General features: G+C 40.7%; 1 protein-coding gene across 2 annotated transcripts; it reads right to left on the reverse strand.

Annotated features, from left to right (window-relative positions):
* Positions 1–557: 557 nt before the first annotated feature.
* Positions 558–18,321, reverse strand: LOC122768825 (ZZ-type zinc finger-containing protein 3-like). 2 transcript variants are annotated; one of them, XM_044025098.1, is made up of 12 exons: positions 18,243–18,321; positions 11,354–13,070; positions 8,048–8,186; positions 6,869–7,016; positions 6,632–6,744; positions 5,980–6,051; positions 5,586–5,687; positions 5,061–5,156; positions 4,507–4,656; positions 2,952–3,086; positions 2,463–2,563; positions 558–2,212 (listed from the first exon to the last, which is right to left on the reverse strand). In XM_044025098.1, the coding sequence occupies exons 2-12, from the start codon at positions 13,003–13,005 to the stop codon at positions 2,068–2,070; spliced, it is 2,853 nt and encodes a 950-aa protein (XP_043881033.1). In that variant the 5' UTR covers positions 13,006–13,070; positions 18,243–18,321; the 3' UTR covers positions 558–2,067. The 2 variants fall into 2 exon arrangements, with proteins under 2 accessions (XP_043881033.1, XP_043881034.1); XM_044025099.1 differs by lacking the exon at positions 18,243–18,321 and adding an exon at positions 17,929–18,212.
* Between the last annotated feature and the right edge of the window lie 163 nt (positions 18,322–18,484).

Consider the following 18,484-nt stretch of genomic DNA (forward strand, 5'->3'; position numbering starts at 1 on the left):
ACATCAACCTGACAACATCTGGAGACTTATTAAGCCTGCGACAACAAAGATAATCTATAGAGTGTTAATATGTCTATTAATATAAAACTTAATAATACTACATTACATGTTTTCTGTGTTACCGACTTTGTTTCAGCACTGCAGTGATTTATCGATCAGGAAAATAACCAGCAACTACACATTAAATGGATTAATTATTCAATGTACTGCAAACGTAAGTAATCAAGAAAATATTCAAAATATTAGTAATTGTTTGTTTGGTCTGACTAAATATTATTTAGATATTTAGATTATTAAGATTCAAAAGAAAATAACACTGGGATACACCTGACATTAAAAAAGTGAAAATAATTTAAATCGCCAATAATTTGTTCATTTTCTTAATAACGTAACCTATCAAAGTGTAAGAGAGTGTACACCAGGTTACTGGTGTTTTGTTTACCCAACAGTCCGATCACATTAATATGAAACAGGAACCTTGAGAATTTCTGCTGGTTCCTTCACTATCAAAGTCGACTAATGTCATTTTACTACAGCAATGATACAGGAAGCACATATGTAGAAACACTATTTTCACATACTTTTATTTCCACGTTTCTCCTCTAGCATTTTTTACATTATTTTTTTACATAAGAACAGACTGTTATACACAGATACTGAAGCTGGGCAAAGGGGGAAAGGGAAGGAGACGAAAACCATACAAAATGGTGTCTACTCAAGCACAACAAAATCTATGTGTATAAAATTGTGTGGGTTGTTCCACTGTGGAGGCACCAACCACTACCTCAATTCTTCTTTCTTCTTTTTTTTAAATAGATTAATAAAAATACAATCTTTTAAATGGACCTTTTAAAGTGGACTGCAAAATTAAAGATCTAGAGGCATGATAACCGGATCACTAATGTAGGATCATGTGGGTTGACAGTGCCACGTGAGAGGGGAGAAGTTGTGGACCCTTCCTCCACCAAAAATAATCTTTTTTTAAAAAAATGGCACACTGCAACTAGCACTGGCTACTTTTCACCATATACTTGGACACTCAACAGAACAACAGCATACACTGGGGGAGCGGAAAAGAAGAGAAAAGAAAAACAAAAACACAGTTGTGTATCTTTCCATTCATTCCCATTCGTCTGCCTTCATTACATTTGCTCTCCATGCTGTAGTGCTTCCTTGTTAGACATGATTTAGTGGATAGAGAAAGGAAAGAGATGAAAGTGTGTATCTGTGTGTGTTTGTGGTTGGAGGGGGGGTGGGGAAACGTTGTGTGTCAGTGGTAGTGACGGTAATGACGACCCCATGTTAAAAAAATGGTGCAGTCAGTTAACACATACAGGTCTGTCTGCAGAACACCGTGTGGATCAGCAGAACTTCCTACAGGCTGCGGCCAGAAACACCGCAGCCTCGATGTCGGCGTTCGCCCAACTCGTCTCGCCGCAGCCACGACTCCCGCACAGGAGGCTGCAGCTCATAAATACTCAATCTACAGATGCCTACCTAAAACATTTTTCACTCTTTCATAAACACAGAGACCACACACACGCACACACACATAAACCATCTGTGTGTATCTCGGGTGATGACGTCACAGTCCACTGACACGTTGGACGACTGCACGTCTCATTCACCCGACTGATCGTCCATTCTCAAGTTTTGAAGCAGCACATGGAGGTAAAATGGAGGGTGATGATGGGAGGAGGGGAAAGGAGAGCCCTCCTGGAGTCACAGAGCTCGGGAATGTCGGTGTGTCTTCATTTGTTTGTTTTTAAAAATAGTGTTGTTGTTTTTTTTCAAATCACAGATCCATTGATTAACCTGGCTGAAGTGGAGCATGGCCCCCTTATTCTAAGGAAACCAACATGGCCGCTCTTTGCTTGAGTCAGGGAGGCCAGTTTACCAACAGCCCCCTCGCTTTATCTGCAGCAGTGTGCTCTGCTCTGAGGCCCCCGGCTGTTTGCCTGCCTGCTGGCCTTCCTGCCCTGCGGCGGATTAAGCGGTTATCTTGGACTTGGAGGATGGAGCCATGCACAGAGTGACCTGTGGGAGCCTGAAGCGCCTGCGACCCTGTCATCTGTTGGCTGGGAAGTAGTTAGGGTCCAGGTAGTTGTAGCCTGTGCTCTGTGGCAGGCGGTAATCTCTGTCCAGAAAGGTTTCTGGCTGGTACACGGGCTCCAGGTGGTGGTTGGGCTTGTGGGTGTCCGTCTTCAACAAACTGGAAAATGGGAACGTGTAATGTTCACTTTTTGAGACAGTGATGAAGGACAAATTAAGAGACACTACAACTGTCACTGTGGGCTGTCGTTATTGACTATGATTATGTTTTTATAATTTTTTTTACCCCTTTAAAAAGTTATCTCATGGCAGGTGTTGACTGGATAAATCAGTCTTTTTCCTTTCTTTTTTCTTGACTAATTTTGCAACTGAATCCCTCGAATAGTTCCCTACACCGTGGAGGATCTCACCAGTCGGAGCAGTTGGAGCAGAAATCGACCGAGTTGTCCTGCGGACAGTCCTGACAGTGCCATCGCACTCCCTGGATTGGCTCCATGCCACAGACGTCACACTGCACAGAAGAGCACATGTATACACACAAACCTTTCAGAACACCTGACCAGTACGAAGCTACTCCATTACTCTATAATGCTGTCAGAAATAAAAGACCTTTAATAAAAACATTAAACTGGGAGAGTGTACACAATCAGTTGTATAGATTTATATTTTATTTCAGCAACTGCTACTAAAGACTAAAATGTACAGTTGAGTGACAACATTTAAAATAAGGCAGAGGTCAGAATCCTAATAAACCTGTTGTTGAAATGAGCAGCTTACAATCTCTCTCAGTCAAACTGTGATTACATCACCCCTCAAAACAACGACAACGTGAACTCCATATGGAGAAGCCTGGAGTTGATGTTGTTAAAAGCATGTACAGAAATGTAAATCATCTTCACCTTGAAGCCTACATGCCGTACGCAAGTCTTCTCCTCCTGCATCTCCTGGAGCTTCTGCTTTTTCAATCGCTTCAGCTCCAAGAGCTCTTTGTATTCTGGCAAATTTCTCAGCTCCACAGGCACACTCTCTTCATCCTGAAAACACACACACACACACACAGTGACTGATTGGCAACAGGACAGAAAATAAACATATCTACATGACTCCACAATCAAATCTGATTATAACGTTCTCTACCTCATACACAAATTTGCTGATTCTATTGATCAGGCTAATTGTGGTTAGACAGGAACAACATATCCATGAACATCTGCATAGATAGATTTTTTTTTTGTGTGAGCAGCAATGTTGTCATGTGTCTGTAGTGAGTACCTATCGTCTTTCTGCTGAAAATACACAAAAAACACCAAGAGAGGTTGTCTAACAACTATACACCTCCTCATTATGAGTGACTCATTACTTCAGAAGTTGTGAAAGCAAAGTTTTAAGGGTATTTTTTTCCCACAGCAAAACACAAAATGGCTTTGAGAATGTCCTGCTGAGCTGCTGACGCACTTGCCCTCATGAGATTTTCAATGTGACCTGCAAACATGGCCAAAGTAAAGGACAACTTGTTGAAAGTGAGAAATTATCACGACCCATTGCGGTAATGGGTCTCTGTAACTTTCCTTCATGCCAATGTTGTCAAAGGTTTTTGTGGTCTCAGCATGACATTGTGAACCACTTTCCCGTAAAGGTTACTGCCATCAAATGGGGAGAAAACTGTCAACGCTTGGATAATGGCGAGTTTCAGGAGTTGCACAGTTCAAACGGAAAAAAGGAAACAAGGCTGGCCAGGTATCGTACTGTGATTTAGCATTTTTCAGCAGCACATGATGCCCTAATACGAGTGAAAAATCCCAGACGGAATTATCAAGAGACACGTTAGTTTTGATTTGATCCATATCTGTTAAAGCAGAAGGAATAGACTGTCATATGAAAGGAGATGTATAAGACAAGGCAGGTAGCATTTTAGTCTGATTTGAAATAAGTTTCCATAAACACAAAAAAACACAGCTTTAAACAGCCTATTGCCTCTAATCTACTGCTTACACCAGGAGAAGGGCAAACAGAAAAGTCTTCTCATTGGTCATAGACCCAAAAAACTCAAAAGGAACAAGATAGCTCCGCGATAATGGTAGTACAGTTAAAGCTGCAGTGGCAAGAAGCATTAATCCCATCAAACTGCCCTGTGTTTTTGAGCAGAATTAACTTGTGAAACTTTGTGGGTGCTTCTTTGTGTTTTCAGTCATATTCCAATCCGTCTCACTTTATTAGTACAATGCCGCTGCTGCCTCCATCTGTGTTGACATAAACCAAATAATGTCCTGTGTGCAGCGCAGAAATGTCGCTGGGCGATGCAACAGCTGAACGCGGTTATACTCAGAGACCCAGAGAGAGTCGTTTGGACCTGCAATGTGTGAACTAATTTGACAATGGTCTGAATGTGATGGACATTTAAGAATAAAGACTATGTCTAGTTTTCAGCAACTGATAACTTGTGATGTGACTGACCGAGTCATCAGCAGCGGGGTCCTGTCCGTCGCCGTAATACGCCGAGCGCTCGTCTTCTTCATCCATGTACACCGGAGGATCATAGGAGGTCAGGAAGGTGGATGGCCGGTACAGGTGCTTGTTAAGGTGGTGCTGTCTTTTACTGGATGCCTGGGGAATTACAGTGGACAGTTACAGGCACATGCATAGTAATATAGATATATAGCAGTATAGAAACTGGAGGATATACATGGATTTTATTGCTGCTGAAAGTCAGAATTTACTTTCCAACATAATTTTGTAGAATTATAACACGTCTTTGAGCCCAACATATACCAGGCTCTGCCAATATCATCACATGATTTTATCTCATCATGCCTGTTATGGTATGGACTAGATGGCTAAATTTTAATTACAGCAGTATAGTTTGTGCAAAGAGCACTGACTAGCTCATTTTCAAAAAAATTGGTAACATTTCCAGCAGAAAATCTTATCCTTATTTGAAAATAAATAGGTTTATTGGAATTGGTCACATGAGCCAGTGTGGCTGAAGGTTTTAAAATATATGTGGTTACCTTTTTAGTGTACATGCACAGGTTGGGTGTTCTTCCAGGCACGGGGATACCAGCTTTTGTCAGTTTGATGAAGTACTTTTGAACCCTACTAGCAACCTGGAACGTTGTAACAGAAAAATTGCTGCGTTAATGATTTTCAGTGACAGAACAGCTGCTTCAAGTAAATGAGGTCACACACACATTTCATTCAGGACATGCAGGGGGTGCAGTTGTCATACAAGTTCTCCTTTTAGATTCAGTTTGCCTTCTCTGAAACATTTTCAGTGTCATGATAAGATAATAAAAACAGAGCTGGTTCAGGGGAAAAGGGGCAGCATACAATTAGCCAAATCCATTTTCTAAGTTGTCGGTCACCTCAAAGTTAGTTGCTTCTTCAGGTTAATTCTTACTAAATCTGACCAAAAGATTGTGTGAAGTGCTGCTCATTTTTTTTCATTTACAGATAAATAAATAAGTAGATATTCTGACCAAACAGGGATCATACAATGGCACTCGTTAAAGCCGGAAAATTGGAAATCTAGTCACCTGTTTTGCTGTTCGATTGCCCAGCTCATCTGCAATCTTCTGCCATCTTCTGGACTCAATTTCCTCAGGGGGAAACTTGACAAGAAGCTGCTCCAGTTTTTTCTAGAAAATTCACAAAAACAGTCAATTACTATTTAATAATTAATAATAATAATTAATAATTATATTAGAGAAGCTGCATTCAAGATACACATATCTTTAAAAGAGCCTGAAAATGCTGATTTAACTATGTTTTGCATTCCTCTTGTTTATTTCATAGTTTTTCAGTTTTGCATCTGTACATGAGTTGAATCAGTGATTATTTTCATGTATATGTAGAAACAATACACCCTTCCCTCAATAATTGAGGTAAATCTGATAAATATACAGAAAGTCTGCAATGGTTACTACCCACCTGTTCCTCCACAGACCACAGCTGGTTAAATGTGTCAGGCTTGTTTGGGTGACAGATCCTCCCCCTGATTATCTATCAAAAGAAAACACAAGTGACAAACAGGTTTTAAAACATAAAAAAAATAATGTAAACTATACCATTTGGTGTGATCTGCCTGGCATTTGACATGAATATGTCACTGTGACAGAGAAAGTCTGGCTGTCACAATGTGAAACGAGATGTGTCATTCCAAAGATGCCAAAAAAAACAGCAACTCTTTGCGTTGACAAACAAAGTCTTGTTAGAATTCATACAGTGTAGTCAGATAGAATAAAAATGTGAGCGCGCACACACACACACACACACACAATATAAACCACAAGCAAAACACAAACAATCAAGGAGCCGTTTGCACCGTGCTAACACTTGGCTTCATCTAATCCAGACAATCGATGAAAAGGGAAACATTACAATGTGGAAAAAGACACGCAGTCACACAGACACACAAACACAAAGAAGCAAAGATTTAGACAATAATAAAGAGGTAGCGGGAGATGCAGCGCTCTAACGTTTCCATAGATACCATCTTTTGTGCTCACACCAATGTTAAACTGGGACACAATGATATGACAGCAGCAGTGTGTATTTTTTTAATAAGGAGGCAGGGCTCTACCTGCATTTGTCCTCCGTTCTCTGGGGCATCACTTGTGGGCAGGGACGAGTACATGGTGGAGCACTCACCCTCCTTCTTAGGCTCCACGGGGCTTTTTGGTCTAAGCGGCAAACCTAATGTAGAGAAAATGAGAGATTGACTCTTTAGAGGACGTGCAACAACACAAAAAATTATTTCAAAAAAATAATCAATCAACTATATTTAATGAAATTCTGTCCTTTTTGAAGTTATACGTGCCTTTGTCAAAGATCAGCTTTAGCCGCCTGGTTTTGCGCTTCTTGTCACAGAACTCTCTCTCAAAGTCACTGAGTCCTGAGGTGTACTGTTCCCACGCTATTTCAGGGAGCTGAACGACTCGCTGAGGACATGGCAAGCCCAAATTCACCTAGGGATCACAACAATGTCACAGTCCATGAACAAGTTAACTCAGGATTGACAGCTTTCACTACTATGAAGTGAGATGTGATCACAAATAAAAAGAAACTAGAATACACACTGTAAGACAAAGCCTCATCACTTGGGACACTTCTACTTTTGTTGGTTACCATGTTCAAGTTTTAATTTATTTGTAACGTAACTCCACCCATTGCCAACACAGATCAGGACATAATACTTTTTTTCCTGACACCTACACAACCTGGGCTTGGCAAGCTTCCACTTTCACACTGACGTGAAATAAAACATTTCTTTAAACAGGGTCTTGATTTAATTTCTGCAGCAGGTGTTCTGACTTTATTGATTGGCCACATCTCACTGACGGCACTAGCTCATTCACTGATTTGCCCCGACATCCTATTGATTACGCCATCAACATTGTGTGCACAGTCCAGCCTGGTTGACCTGCTGCAGCACAAAAGCAAGAGTGATGGAGAAGAAAAGAAAAAGTTATTTGAATTTAACAAGCCGCCTCATATTTATTCTCTAGTTAGTTATTCTGGAGGAATGGGAAAAAATGCAAAAGCAGGACTTTATGTGCCATGTCTCAAAGATGAGTTGATGCAGACTAGAGCCTGGCCTGGTATCAGGGCCCGTTTACATTACATTACATTACATTACATGTCATTTAGCAGACGCTTTTATCCAAAGCGACTTACAATGGAATCAAGTACAATTAGCCAGGGGTGGAATCAAACTTGCGACCATGATGTCTTTGGTACACAAGGTAGGGTCTTAACCACTGAGCCACTCCACCCCGTTTACTCCCTTAAATTAGCATTTACCTAAAACCTTCAAAAGTAACTGAAAATATGAGTGTGCAATATAATGTGTATTGCCACTTTTTAGTGAATGACCTTATCTGTATAAGGCGCTTGTAGTACACAATAAAAAAAAGTGTTTTCTCTGCAGTGCTCATAGTCTTGCAGTGTATCAAGGAGGCTGTTCTATTTATTTTTTTGTCATGGTTGCTGATTTTACCCGTTTCTGCAGCTGCTCCACAAAGCTAATTGGATCAGTGAGTGCCTCTCTCTGGTGACATCCCAGAGTCTCCAGGTCCAGGATGGCCTGCGTGCGCTGGGCCTCAAGAACTCCGATGGTCTGCAGCAGCCTCTGATAACTGACAGTTAATTTAGAAAGTAAATTTAGACAAGAGAGGGACAAAAGGACTGTTTACATTATTCAGTGCGACACTTGAAATGTTGCAGCATATCAAACTTTGAAGTCTAAGACCATGCATAATTAAACTGTGGTGCTGAGAGCCTAAACAGGTGCACAAGACAGAAAGATTTCTCCTGTTATTCTACCAATTATATTTTTACACAGATCTACAAATCTTGGAAATTGATATTAAGTGTGTACCCAAGCTAATCTGGCAAATATGCGCTATGATTACAGATACTTTTCACTGTAGAAAAAACTGAAGCTGACAAATCATAACCTGGCAACAAAAAACTACAACACTGGTCACTCCCGGTTTCACAGTAAATATCAAAACCTTTGCATGACTAACACTTGCAGTAGCCTGGGGAGCATACATTGCTGTAGAAGCCTGACCTTTCCACTCACACCTTGTGGGTCAACAGAAGAACTGCAAACTGGGCTGTCAATGATTAAGCGTGGTACTGACTCAGAGGCCTTACAGTGTGAGCAGAGCTGGAGGAAACAACAGCAATGTGACATCCTACATGGCCAGAACCAAATGCAGGTGCTCAGTGGAGCAGAAAGGATCAATCTTTCCTAACAGGACATGAACAAAAATCAATGCAAAGGACACTATTTATTTAATAGCTGCCAGTGGTTTGAAGATTCCTACAGGTATAAAACATTCAGACAACTAAACTGTATTAGATCTCATATTCCTTCATTATTTACAGACATTAGGTAGGTTTTTGCATCATCACTATCAGTTTTTCTTTTCCTGCATAAGTTTGCACTAAAGATTCAATGTAATCTGGCCCTGCACCAATGGCATTTAAACATGCAGTATGTCATTCCTGTTACTATTGGTCTCTCAATCAAAATGACAAAAGTTAGTAAATAGGTTGAAGATGACGGGCAGCGTGGGATCACATGATTGTTGTCTTGTTTGTGTCCCCTGTACATTCTGTACTTTACAAGGAGAGCTTCATCTGCTGTAGTGATGATCTATGACGATCTATGAGGAAGGAAACGATCAATGTTTCCTTCCTCATTGACATTTCATAGGCAGTTTTCCTTGTTAATTATGATGTCATGAAAAGGCGACCAAAATGAAATTGTCCATTACAAGAAACTGATATCTATTTATAGATATGTGTTGGAAACGTTCTGGCTTAACAAAATATGCAACACTAATCTTGTCATTTCTAGATCTTTTGTCTCCTCAAACATACAACTTCACATCTGATTAAGAGGAGGCATGCTTACTTCCACAGGTACAGATTATCACATCATTAAATCGGTTTTAGGGCAATAAGGAAGATTTAGCTCTGCTAAATGTGTCCAGGGACGAGTCTGGTGTTTCATTGCCACCTACTGGGCCTGAAGTCCACTGACAAATCCTGGTGCCAATAGAAAGGCTGGCTTTGGCAATATTTTTGATTATCATCATCTTAATGTGTTTAATATTTACATTATATAGGTAGAGGTGATTGTCAAAACTCACAAAGCAGTAAACTGCAAATACAAACAATTGAGTACACAAATCAATCATGTCTGAGACAATTACACATATTCAGCAACCCTAAAATGCAAAGTCATGTTTCCCTAAAATTACTCCTGGCTGCATTGATCTGAGCCTTTAGAAATTCTCCTTAATCAGCACAACAAACCCAAGGCACGTCACAGAGACCGGATCAAATTACCTTGCAATATGACCGCAATGAAATGTTATTCTAAAGCCACTATTCCAGCTGGAAACTTTAAACAACACTAGTGTCAAAGACAACATGATGTCTCTAAGCCCCTGAAGCTATCCGTCTGTCTGCCTATGAAGATGCATCATAAATCAGCTGACATGCCACAGTGCAGAACAAAAAGCCTGACTGCATGTACCACGAGACCTGTCCTCTAACATATACATCCCATCTTTTATGAAGTACAAGCAAAACTGTGCAATTAGAAATCCTGTTTCTCTAAAACAACTCCTCTTCCTGAAAACGAGAACAGAAGCAATTGCAAGAGTCATTTTAACATCCAATCTTCTCATATTTTGGAAATCTGACAACTGGCAGCAAATTCACACAATCACAGCATCACACTGAAGGTGGAAATTAAACGTGAAAACATGTTAAAGCTTAACAATGAGGCAGGAGCTATAGTTAGATGCTCTCCAATGTTCCCATAATGATTGAAAAAAAAACATTCCAAAAATAAAGTTATATGTACTGGTGCAAAAGCCTCAGATACACTTGTATCTCAGTTTAATCTCTTTTCAGGGGTTTAAGGAAAAAAGAACGGTCGGTAATCTTTTTTATAGCCACAATGAAGGAAATGATCCCAGCAGGTCGGAAGTAATTCATTAATAAATTAATCTATCAGTTAATTGACTGCAAATATTTTCTACAGTAAAAACGTTCACTAGACACAAAAGTTCGATTTGAATAGGATTTCTTAGAACATCACTAGGGAGGCATTATATTACCAACACAACATTGGCTTTAAAATGTATTATGAGATATCCGCAAGCATACCAAGATCCCCCGATTTGACTGATGACTAAAATAGTATGCACAATAGAACAATAGCAACCTCCTTGACTATGTTTGTGCTCTCACCAACTATTGTTTTTGTTACATTGGTTCATTTTGCACAATGAAGAAAATCTATATCTGCATCTGCTATATATACATACATATATATACATATATATACATACATATATATATATATACACATACATGTATGTATGTATGTATGTATGTATGTATGTATGTATATATATATATATATATATATATATATATATATATATATATATATATATATACACATATATATATATATATACATACATACATAGACATATACATATACATACACATACATACATATACACACATACATATATACATGTATATATACACACACATACACACACACACACACACGTAATCAGCCTAAGCATTCCCAATATGTGGGCAAAAAGGCCAATATCGTGCATCTGTAAATGTCACATTAATAATGTAAGTGGACCCCCAGTTCATTCAAAACTACAGACCAGAAATAATACAATGATCACAGAATATATTGATCAGCATGTGTGTGAGCTACAAAAACCAACATCCCTTGGGAGCTCCCACATACTCTTTGTTGTGTTTAAGAGCCAGGTGGTCAGACTCAAAATAATACACGTCTGGCTCCTCCTCTTCCTCCTCCTCTTCTGCAGGCTGGCTGTGTGTGCACTCCTTTTTGCTCTCTGCCTCTCTATCATCCACAGACCCACAAGCCTCACCACCTGCCACATCTTCAAGATCCATGGAAGAGGGGCCAACAAAGTCTAAGGGAGCAGGTTCTTCCATCACAGGGCAGTCCTCCTCCAGCCCAACCTCCACCTCCCCCTCTTCCCTCAAGGGACCATTGTCTCTAGGAGGAGAGCTGAGCTTGGAGGAGGTGCCTTTGCCACCAGTAGCAGCCCTCCTGGGTGAAGTCCGTAGAGTATATCTGTGTTCATAGAGCTCTGTGAAACATGGGGGAATGCTGGAGGAGGGATTGCACACTGGCTCTGTTGGGGAGGGGGTTCTTGCTAGTGGGGGTGTTGTTTCTCCTGAGTTGCCATTGTTGATTGGACTACTGTTCATGTTAGGTGAGGTGGAGGCAGCAGCTTCTTGCACTGGTGTTAGTGGCTGGCCATTGGAGTCGCTCTCCATCACCTGCTCCTCGTGGGCGAGACACAAGGTCTCGCCCACCACGTCAACCTCCTCCACCACCTCCTCCACCTCCTGTTCCTTGGCCAAGATGAGCTCAGGGACAGGATCCTCTGGACCAGCCCCATGGGCTGCTGGTGCAGAAAAGGCTGGCGATTCCCCTGAGCCAGAGACCTCAATCTGCACAGGGTCAGAGTTTGTACAAGGCACAGCAGGGTCAGGGGATGAGGGAGCCCCCACCTGGCTACCATTGAGCAGCGACAGGCAGTTAGTGGCAGAGGTGAGATTTGCACTGGGTTCCTCAGTGAGTGTGCTGGGTTCCTCGGTCTTATTCTCTTTGAGTCCATTAGACGCTTTATAAGCATTCAGGGGCTGTAACACCCCATCACACTCCACATGACCATCCTCTGCCTGCACAACCATTAGCTCACCTTCCTCTTTACAGAGGACAGGTGAGGCGGGAGCTGTGTTAACAGAGTTTTGGCAGGGAAATTCTTCACACGTGTTGTCCTTGTTAGACTCTGGGACAGATGCTGGACTTTCAGGTTTCAGAGGCTCCACATGCTCCTCGTGTCCCTGAGACTCTACAGAGCGGGGGCACCGTTTGGCCCTTTTGATTTGAGGAGAGGCATCCCGCACCCCTTTCCCTCTATCACAATTCTCAGGCTTCTCAGCAGTTATGTCCTTTTCAACACAGGACACACCCCGCTTCCTGGAGCTGGTCCACTGCTCCACCTCAGCTGGGGAAGCTTTCGAGTCAGTTTCCTTACCCTGCAACAAGGCCTGTTGTTGGCCATCGTGCTGAGTGTCCTCCTTAGTATCGTGTTTAGCAGCCTGCCTTGACTCCTGCTTAACATCTTGTTTTGACTCCTGCTTGGCGTCCTGTTTCGACTCCTGTTTCGTTTCCTGCTTTGTGTCCTGTTTCGACTCCTGCTTCTTCTTGGGCGACCGGGCTCTAGGTAGTGGAGACACTGGTGTCTCCTCTGGCTGGGCAATGCTACGGTTCCTGAGGGTTCGACCACAAAAGTTCTCATCCAATCCATTGAGTCCCACTGATGACCTTGTGACGCGCGAAGAACGGGACGCGGCCATACTACGGCGAGTGCCTACAATTTCCTCATCCTGGTGCTCTCTCTTCTGCAGCAGAATGTGGGCACCTGCAAAACACACATACAGATACATACAATTCATTAAGGCATTATATCACACAGCAAATCCTTACAGATTAAAGTTACACTGTAGCACTAATGTAATGGTTTTCATGTTTTACTGGATTCACTGGGCAGCCAAGCTAAAAATGAAGATGTGAACCGAGGTGTTTGCCTGTGTTAAATACTGCCTGGGGCATACCTCAGCTCGCACTAGAGGGGTATTGATTTTTCTTGTCATTGTAACTAAGCAACACCTTATGTCCACAGGAAAAATATAGATGTCTAATCCCAGGTCTGTGCAAAGGTAAAACAATTAAAAGGTGGGAGATCAGCTTGTGAAACAAATAATCTTCCATCATGACACCGGTGTTTTCAACACTTCATAAATGCGACAGCTATGAGGCTCATCTGTATGTGTATTCCTACATCCAGTTCAACAGTGATAAGACTGAGCTACAATAAAAACATTGACGACAGGATAACAGCGCCTCAATACCTTTATTTTAGCACATTTTTTATGCTGAACCTTTTGAAGGTTAGTATTCTGGATAGTATTCCCTTAATAAATCCCTAAGAACCTTTACAATCACCCTAGGGAATCTTGCCCCTGAAGTATCGTCTAGATCATGGCTGCTACCAATTACTCAAACAACAGAGGATGCTACAAATGTGAAGTGGTCAAGGTGATACTAAAGGGGCATTTATAGGAAGATGATCTCACTGGGTGATGATGAAACATAGTCGTAATCTTTTAATGTAGAGGGAAATAATTGCATCAATTAGGATTGTAGACATGGTGTTCATTTACGTTAATTTTTAGTACATCAATCTGAAGTGTGACCTGTCAAAACTGATGTAAAAGCTAATTGTTTTCCCTAGTACAATCCTCCTACATAGAGCCAACATTGCATAATCAAAGCCAAAGGCTACTTGGGCTACAATACATTTTGATAATATGCCTATATGGTGTAACATTAATTGTCACCTTGAAACATCCCCACCACATGCACATATTACTGCAACTTGGTGCAAGACTCAAGCAGAGAGAACTAATGTGATTTATCCATGCATATAATAAGAAAGAGAGGGCAGGAACAAGGGAGAAGTAATCACAATGATCGCTCACCCTTTGCCTTAACAAGACAAAAATAATTTCAATGGCTCATCTGACCTGCTCTAGAAAACCAACTACTATTTCAAAATCAGAGTTAGAATTTATGGGAAAAAAACTGCTCACGTTGCAATACTGTGCAAAGATTTCAACCGACAAGTATGTATTAGAAGAAATTACAAAGTGTAAAATTATAAAAACAGGCATGTAGAGAAGACATTTCTCCTAGGTAGTCACTTATATATGCACATTTATTCCCTCCATTTGTGACTGATCTCCCCCATAATGATAATCATAGTACTGGCATATTTTAATTTCATTATCCCCACTTTTATCCACATTTTCCACTGAATTTCTGAAGAATAAACAAGGAAGCTTAAATGACAACAATGAAGAGACTAAATGATCGTTTGGCTCAAGAGAAAGGGCTTTAAAATTATGTAGGACTGATTCTCCACAATATATGAACAGGTTTGTGAACATGCCAGGATAAGTGTGAAGTAGCAACAAAATGAAACTTAACACTGGATCCCAAAGGTCTTAATTACATTATTTGATCGTATTTGATAAAGTCACAGTCCATGTACTTGTGCAAGAGTGGACTGAATGTATTCAGTTATCCTGCTAAGGAATAAATGAGAAAAAAGGTAAAACCCATATTTTTCATTACAATGGACACTCACTAATCTCAATTTTATTTTTACTTGGGCAAAGAAGCACATTTTACAGCAGCCTTAAAAATGGGTCATAGAAGGACTATAAAGTCTTTGTACAATCATGTAACAACAATTCTTGGCCAACAGATTTCATTAATGTGCACATCACGGTCACCTTATTTGGGATATTTGCCCAAAGGAATAAAGGGAAATGTCAGATGCCTCTTGGAAATTTTGACTGCAGCAGTGAAAAAAGCAGTAACTCATAAATGTTTACCGAGAGAGACACACCTGCTGAATTCCTGAATAAGTTCAAATCAAAGATTTATGAGATCGAAATATTGACTTTCGACAAAGGTTGGGAAATTATTTATGAAGCATAAGATGGAAAAGATGAATATTATTCCCCAATCAGCAGGTGACTGATTTGGCTGAATAAAAAAACAAAAAAACAAGGATGTTGGTTTTACCCCACTTTATACTCAGTGTAAAATCAGAATACTTAATAATCCCCAGGGGACACTGGGTAATCCCTGGGGGGGAATTATAATTTTCCAAATTATACACTATTATAAAGAACTGCTCTACTATATAACGGTAATCAGATAATCTGGATGTCATCGTAACAGGCAAAGTTGTTGTTAAGTGAGGCATCTGATCAGTCCCTGATTCATTTTGCAGCACAAGAATGGCCTCAAGCATAGAGTCAAAATCATGAACAAATATATTGAGCAACAAGGAGCCCATAGATAGATATTCAGCACACTTAAGTCGACGACAGTCACACCAGTCAATTTCAAATTTCTATTTGTGTTGAAATTGTGTCACAGTATACAAGCAATAGCAGGGAATTGATTTATTGAATGAAGTGTGTCCATCTTTCATCTAGGTGGAGATATGCCCCCTTTCAGCTTGATTATATGGGTTTGAAGCTTTTTTTCATTCTTAAAACAAGATTTCTCATTAAAACTGAATCATTTTGGTATGAGGAACAAAACAAGACATTTGAGAATACCATCATTTCCAGGTTTGACAAACACTGATCGACATTTTATGGACCAAACTTGATTAATTGAGAAAATAAACGGCAGATTATTCGATTAAGAAAATAATCATTAGCTGCAGCTCTAATACAGACTACATCCACAGAACAACTACAGCAACTTAAATTACCTTGAAGAACTTTGTGCAGGTGGTGCTTACCAGCTGTTGCAGGACTATAATTGATAAATAACTACTCATGCCATCATTTTTGAAAGTATCCAGAGTAACTCAAGTGTCTACAAATGTTGCACAGCACTTAACATGGCCACATTATTTCTCCAATGTATGCACACGCTATGAACATTAAAAAAATTTGACTTTCAGGCAGTGGTTTTGGGACCTGACAAAGATCAATGTTATATACAAATTCATCTTTATCTGCTTGTACACATTTGGGTGTTTTACCCTGCACTCAACAGTCCTTCAAATAAAAACTGCCATCCCCTCATGAGGGGGTCACATCTTGACACTATGGGTCAAAAGCCAGAACAGCTGGGACCCACAGCTTTAGGAGCCCCACTTTCTCTCTAAGTAGGGAAATAACAGCAGGCTGCCGTGAGATACTGAAATATGAAAGTAAAAACATCACAAGATCTGCATTCTTATTTCAGTAGAGATCAGATAAATACAGTAGTTTTAAGATAGTATACTGCCATTTATGGCCACCAATCCTGACAGTGGTAAAGAACAACTTCTGATCACAGGCCGCATTTTCACCTTGCATTTTTAAAAAACGTCACAGCCAGAATATATTATGAGTGCAGCCACATTGACAGTTCACGTGTGACTTAATCTCAATCAAACCACTTCCTCTTCTTCACTGAAGCACATTAGATAGTGTAGTTGTATTAAACACGTGCTAGCTGCATTATGATAAACACTACAGGACTTGTGGGTGGCTCATTGGACTTTATGAACCAACAAAATCTCTTCAGTGAGATTTTAAAGTTCTAAACTCAAGTTTGCAGTACATAATCAAACATACTAAATAAGTCAGATGTGGTGGCTAGTCTGCAGCATATATGCATGTCGATATGGATGTATGCATGTTCTTTAAATTATTTCAAATTAGATGTTTGTATTAAAATGTATAATTGTCTTCTAAATCACTTTGTGTTGCTATGGGCATGAAATGCGCTTTGAAATTAAAGACCAACTTGACCCTCTACGAGTTGAATGTGGAGGCTAGTCAGCAGCTAAGATACCTGTTTTTTTAGTGAGCAATGTCTTTGGACATAAACAAACTAGTTCTGTGTTGTTTTGCCGTTGTGTGGGTATGTTCGTCCCTGTTTCTGACCTGTAGTTTAACACTTCCACAGGGCCTACGGGCAACACAAAATCCACGAAGTGGTGTTGGTATCCATGCCGACGAGAATAGCTCAAACCCCAACATCATGGGTAAACGGCTGTGACAAGCCCAGTGTAGACAAAGTTGAGAGACACGAGGATACAATTAAAGTCCCCACTCAAGACAACGGTGTAGTCGGGTTAAGTGAACACAAGTTTGCGTTAGGCGAACTGTACAGTTCATCGTTAAAACTCCACACACATGTTTAGGCAGAACAACACAGGTGGTTCATAGAGCTGGGCAGCATGCTAGGTGTTAGCATGGACCAACTTCCAAGCGCACGCTACTTGACATAGCTTGCCGTTTAGCGAGCTAACATCAGCAAACTATCTTACATTTAGCAACGCGAGCTAAACATACAGCATTAACACTTCCGTCACCAAACCGCAGACTGTTGCACTCATAAAATCCACATATTACATGGCGCGCCTTTCACGACACCCATAAGAACAAGTATGCTAAAATATAACCTATCTATTTTTCTCTGTTTTTACTTATGAACGACTAGTTAGCCGAGTTGGCTAACGTTACCTCCGCTGATTTCCCGTTAATCGCACCATGCAGAGGAGAATCGTGGCGATTTCAGAAGAAACCTCTCCACTAACGTTTCCAACATCGGGCACATGCTAATTAGCTCGACTACTAACACAGGCGTTAAAACCAACCAACAACACATTATGCAGAATGAAGGAAATAGCTACTAACCTCATGGTTCGCCGAGGTTTACATTTCTACTGCTGCGTACAAATAGGAGCAGCATGGTTAGGAGCCAAGTAGAATAACGGCAACTGCCAACCAGTTAGCAGCTACGGTTAGCCGCGGCAGGTTAATACTAGCTAGCCAAGCTAGCTGATTGTTCGGCGCATAACTTTGCCGATGTATTAGTGTATTGCGAACAATGCCGGTCATAGACGTTTTAGGTGGGCTGGCACATCCAGGGTCTGTTATTTGTTGTGCCCTAAGTAACGCGTTGGAGACACACTTCTAACTATCTTTTGAAGCCCAAGAATTACACATACCTCACTTCCGTAAATTTGCTGCACGTTCGGCCGCAGCCATGTTTTCAGTCCAGTCAACTAGTCTCGGGGTGTGTGAGTCTATTCAGCCGCGCTCGTCCAAATGCAACACTATACTGTACATTTTTGCCTCTGTCAGGACTTTAAAGTATGTCACACATTCTCAGACTAATCTGACATAATATGCGGCTGTTTATTTATTCACTTTAAAAACATTTATTACGCATTGTATTTGACTTTCCTTG

Source organism: Solea senegalensis, linkage group LG4, assembly GCF_019176455.1.
Source record: "Solea senegalensis isolate Sse05_10M linkage group LG4, IFAPA_SoseM_1, whole genome shotgun sequence".
NCBI lineage: Eukaryota > Metazoa > Chordata > Actinopteri > Pleuronectiformes > Soleidae > Solea > Solea senegalensis.

Excerpts from the sequence above, each read along its gene's own strand:
- LOC122768825 (XM_044025098.1), bottom strand. The coding sequence starts at position 13,005 with ATGGCCGCGTCCCGTTCTTCGCGCGTCACAAGGTCATCAGTGGGACTC. Across the intron at positions 5,688-5,979 it reads TGTGGTCTGTGGAGGAACAG|AAAAAACTGGAGCAGCTTCT; the intron begins GTGGGTAGTAAC and ends TGAATTTTCTAG. Across the intron at positions 2,564-2,951 it reads TACGGCATGTAGGCTTCAAG|TGTGACGTCTGTGGCATGGA; the intron begins GTGAAGATGATT and ends TCTTCTGTGCAG.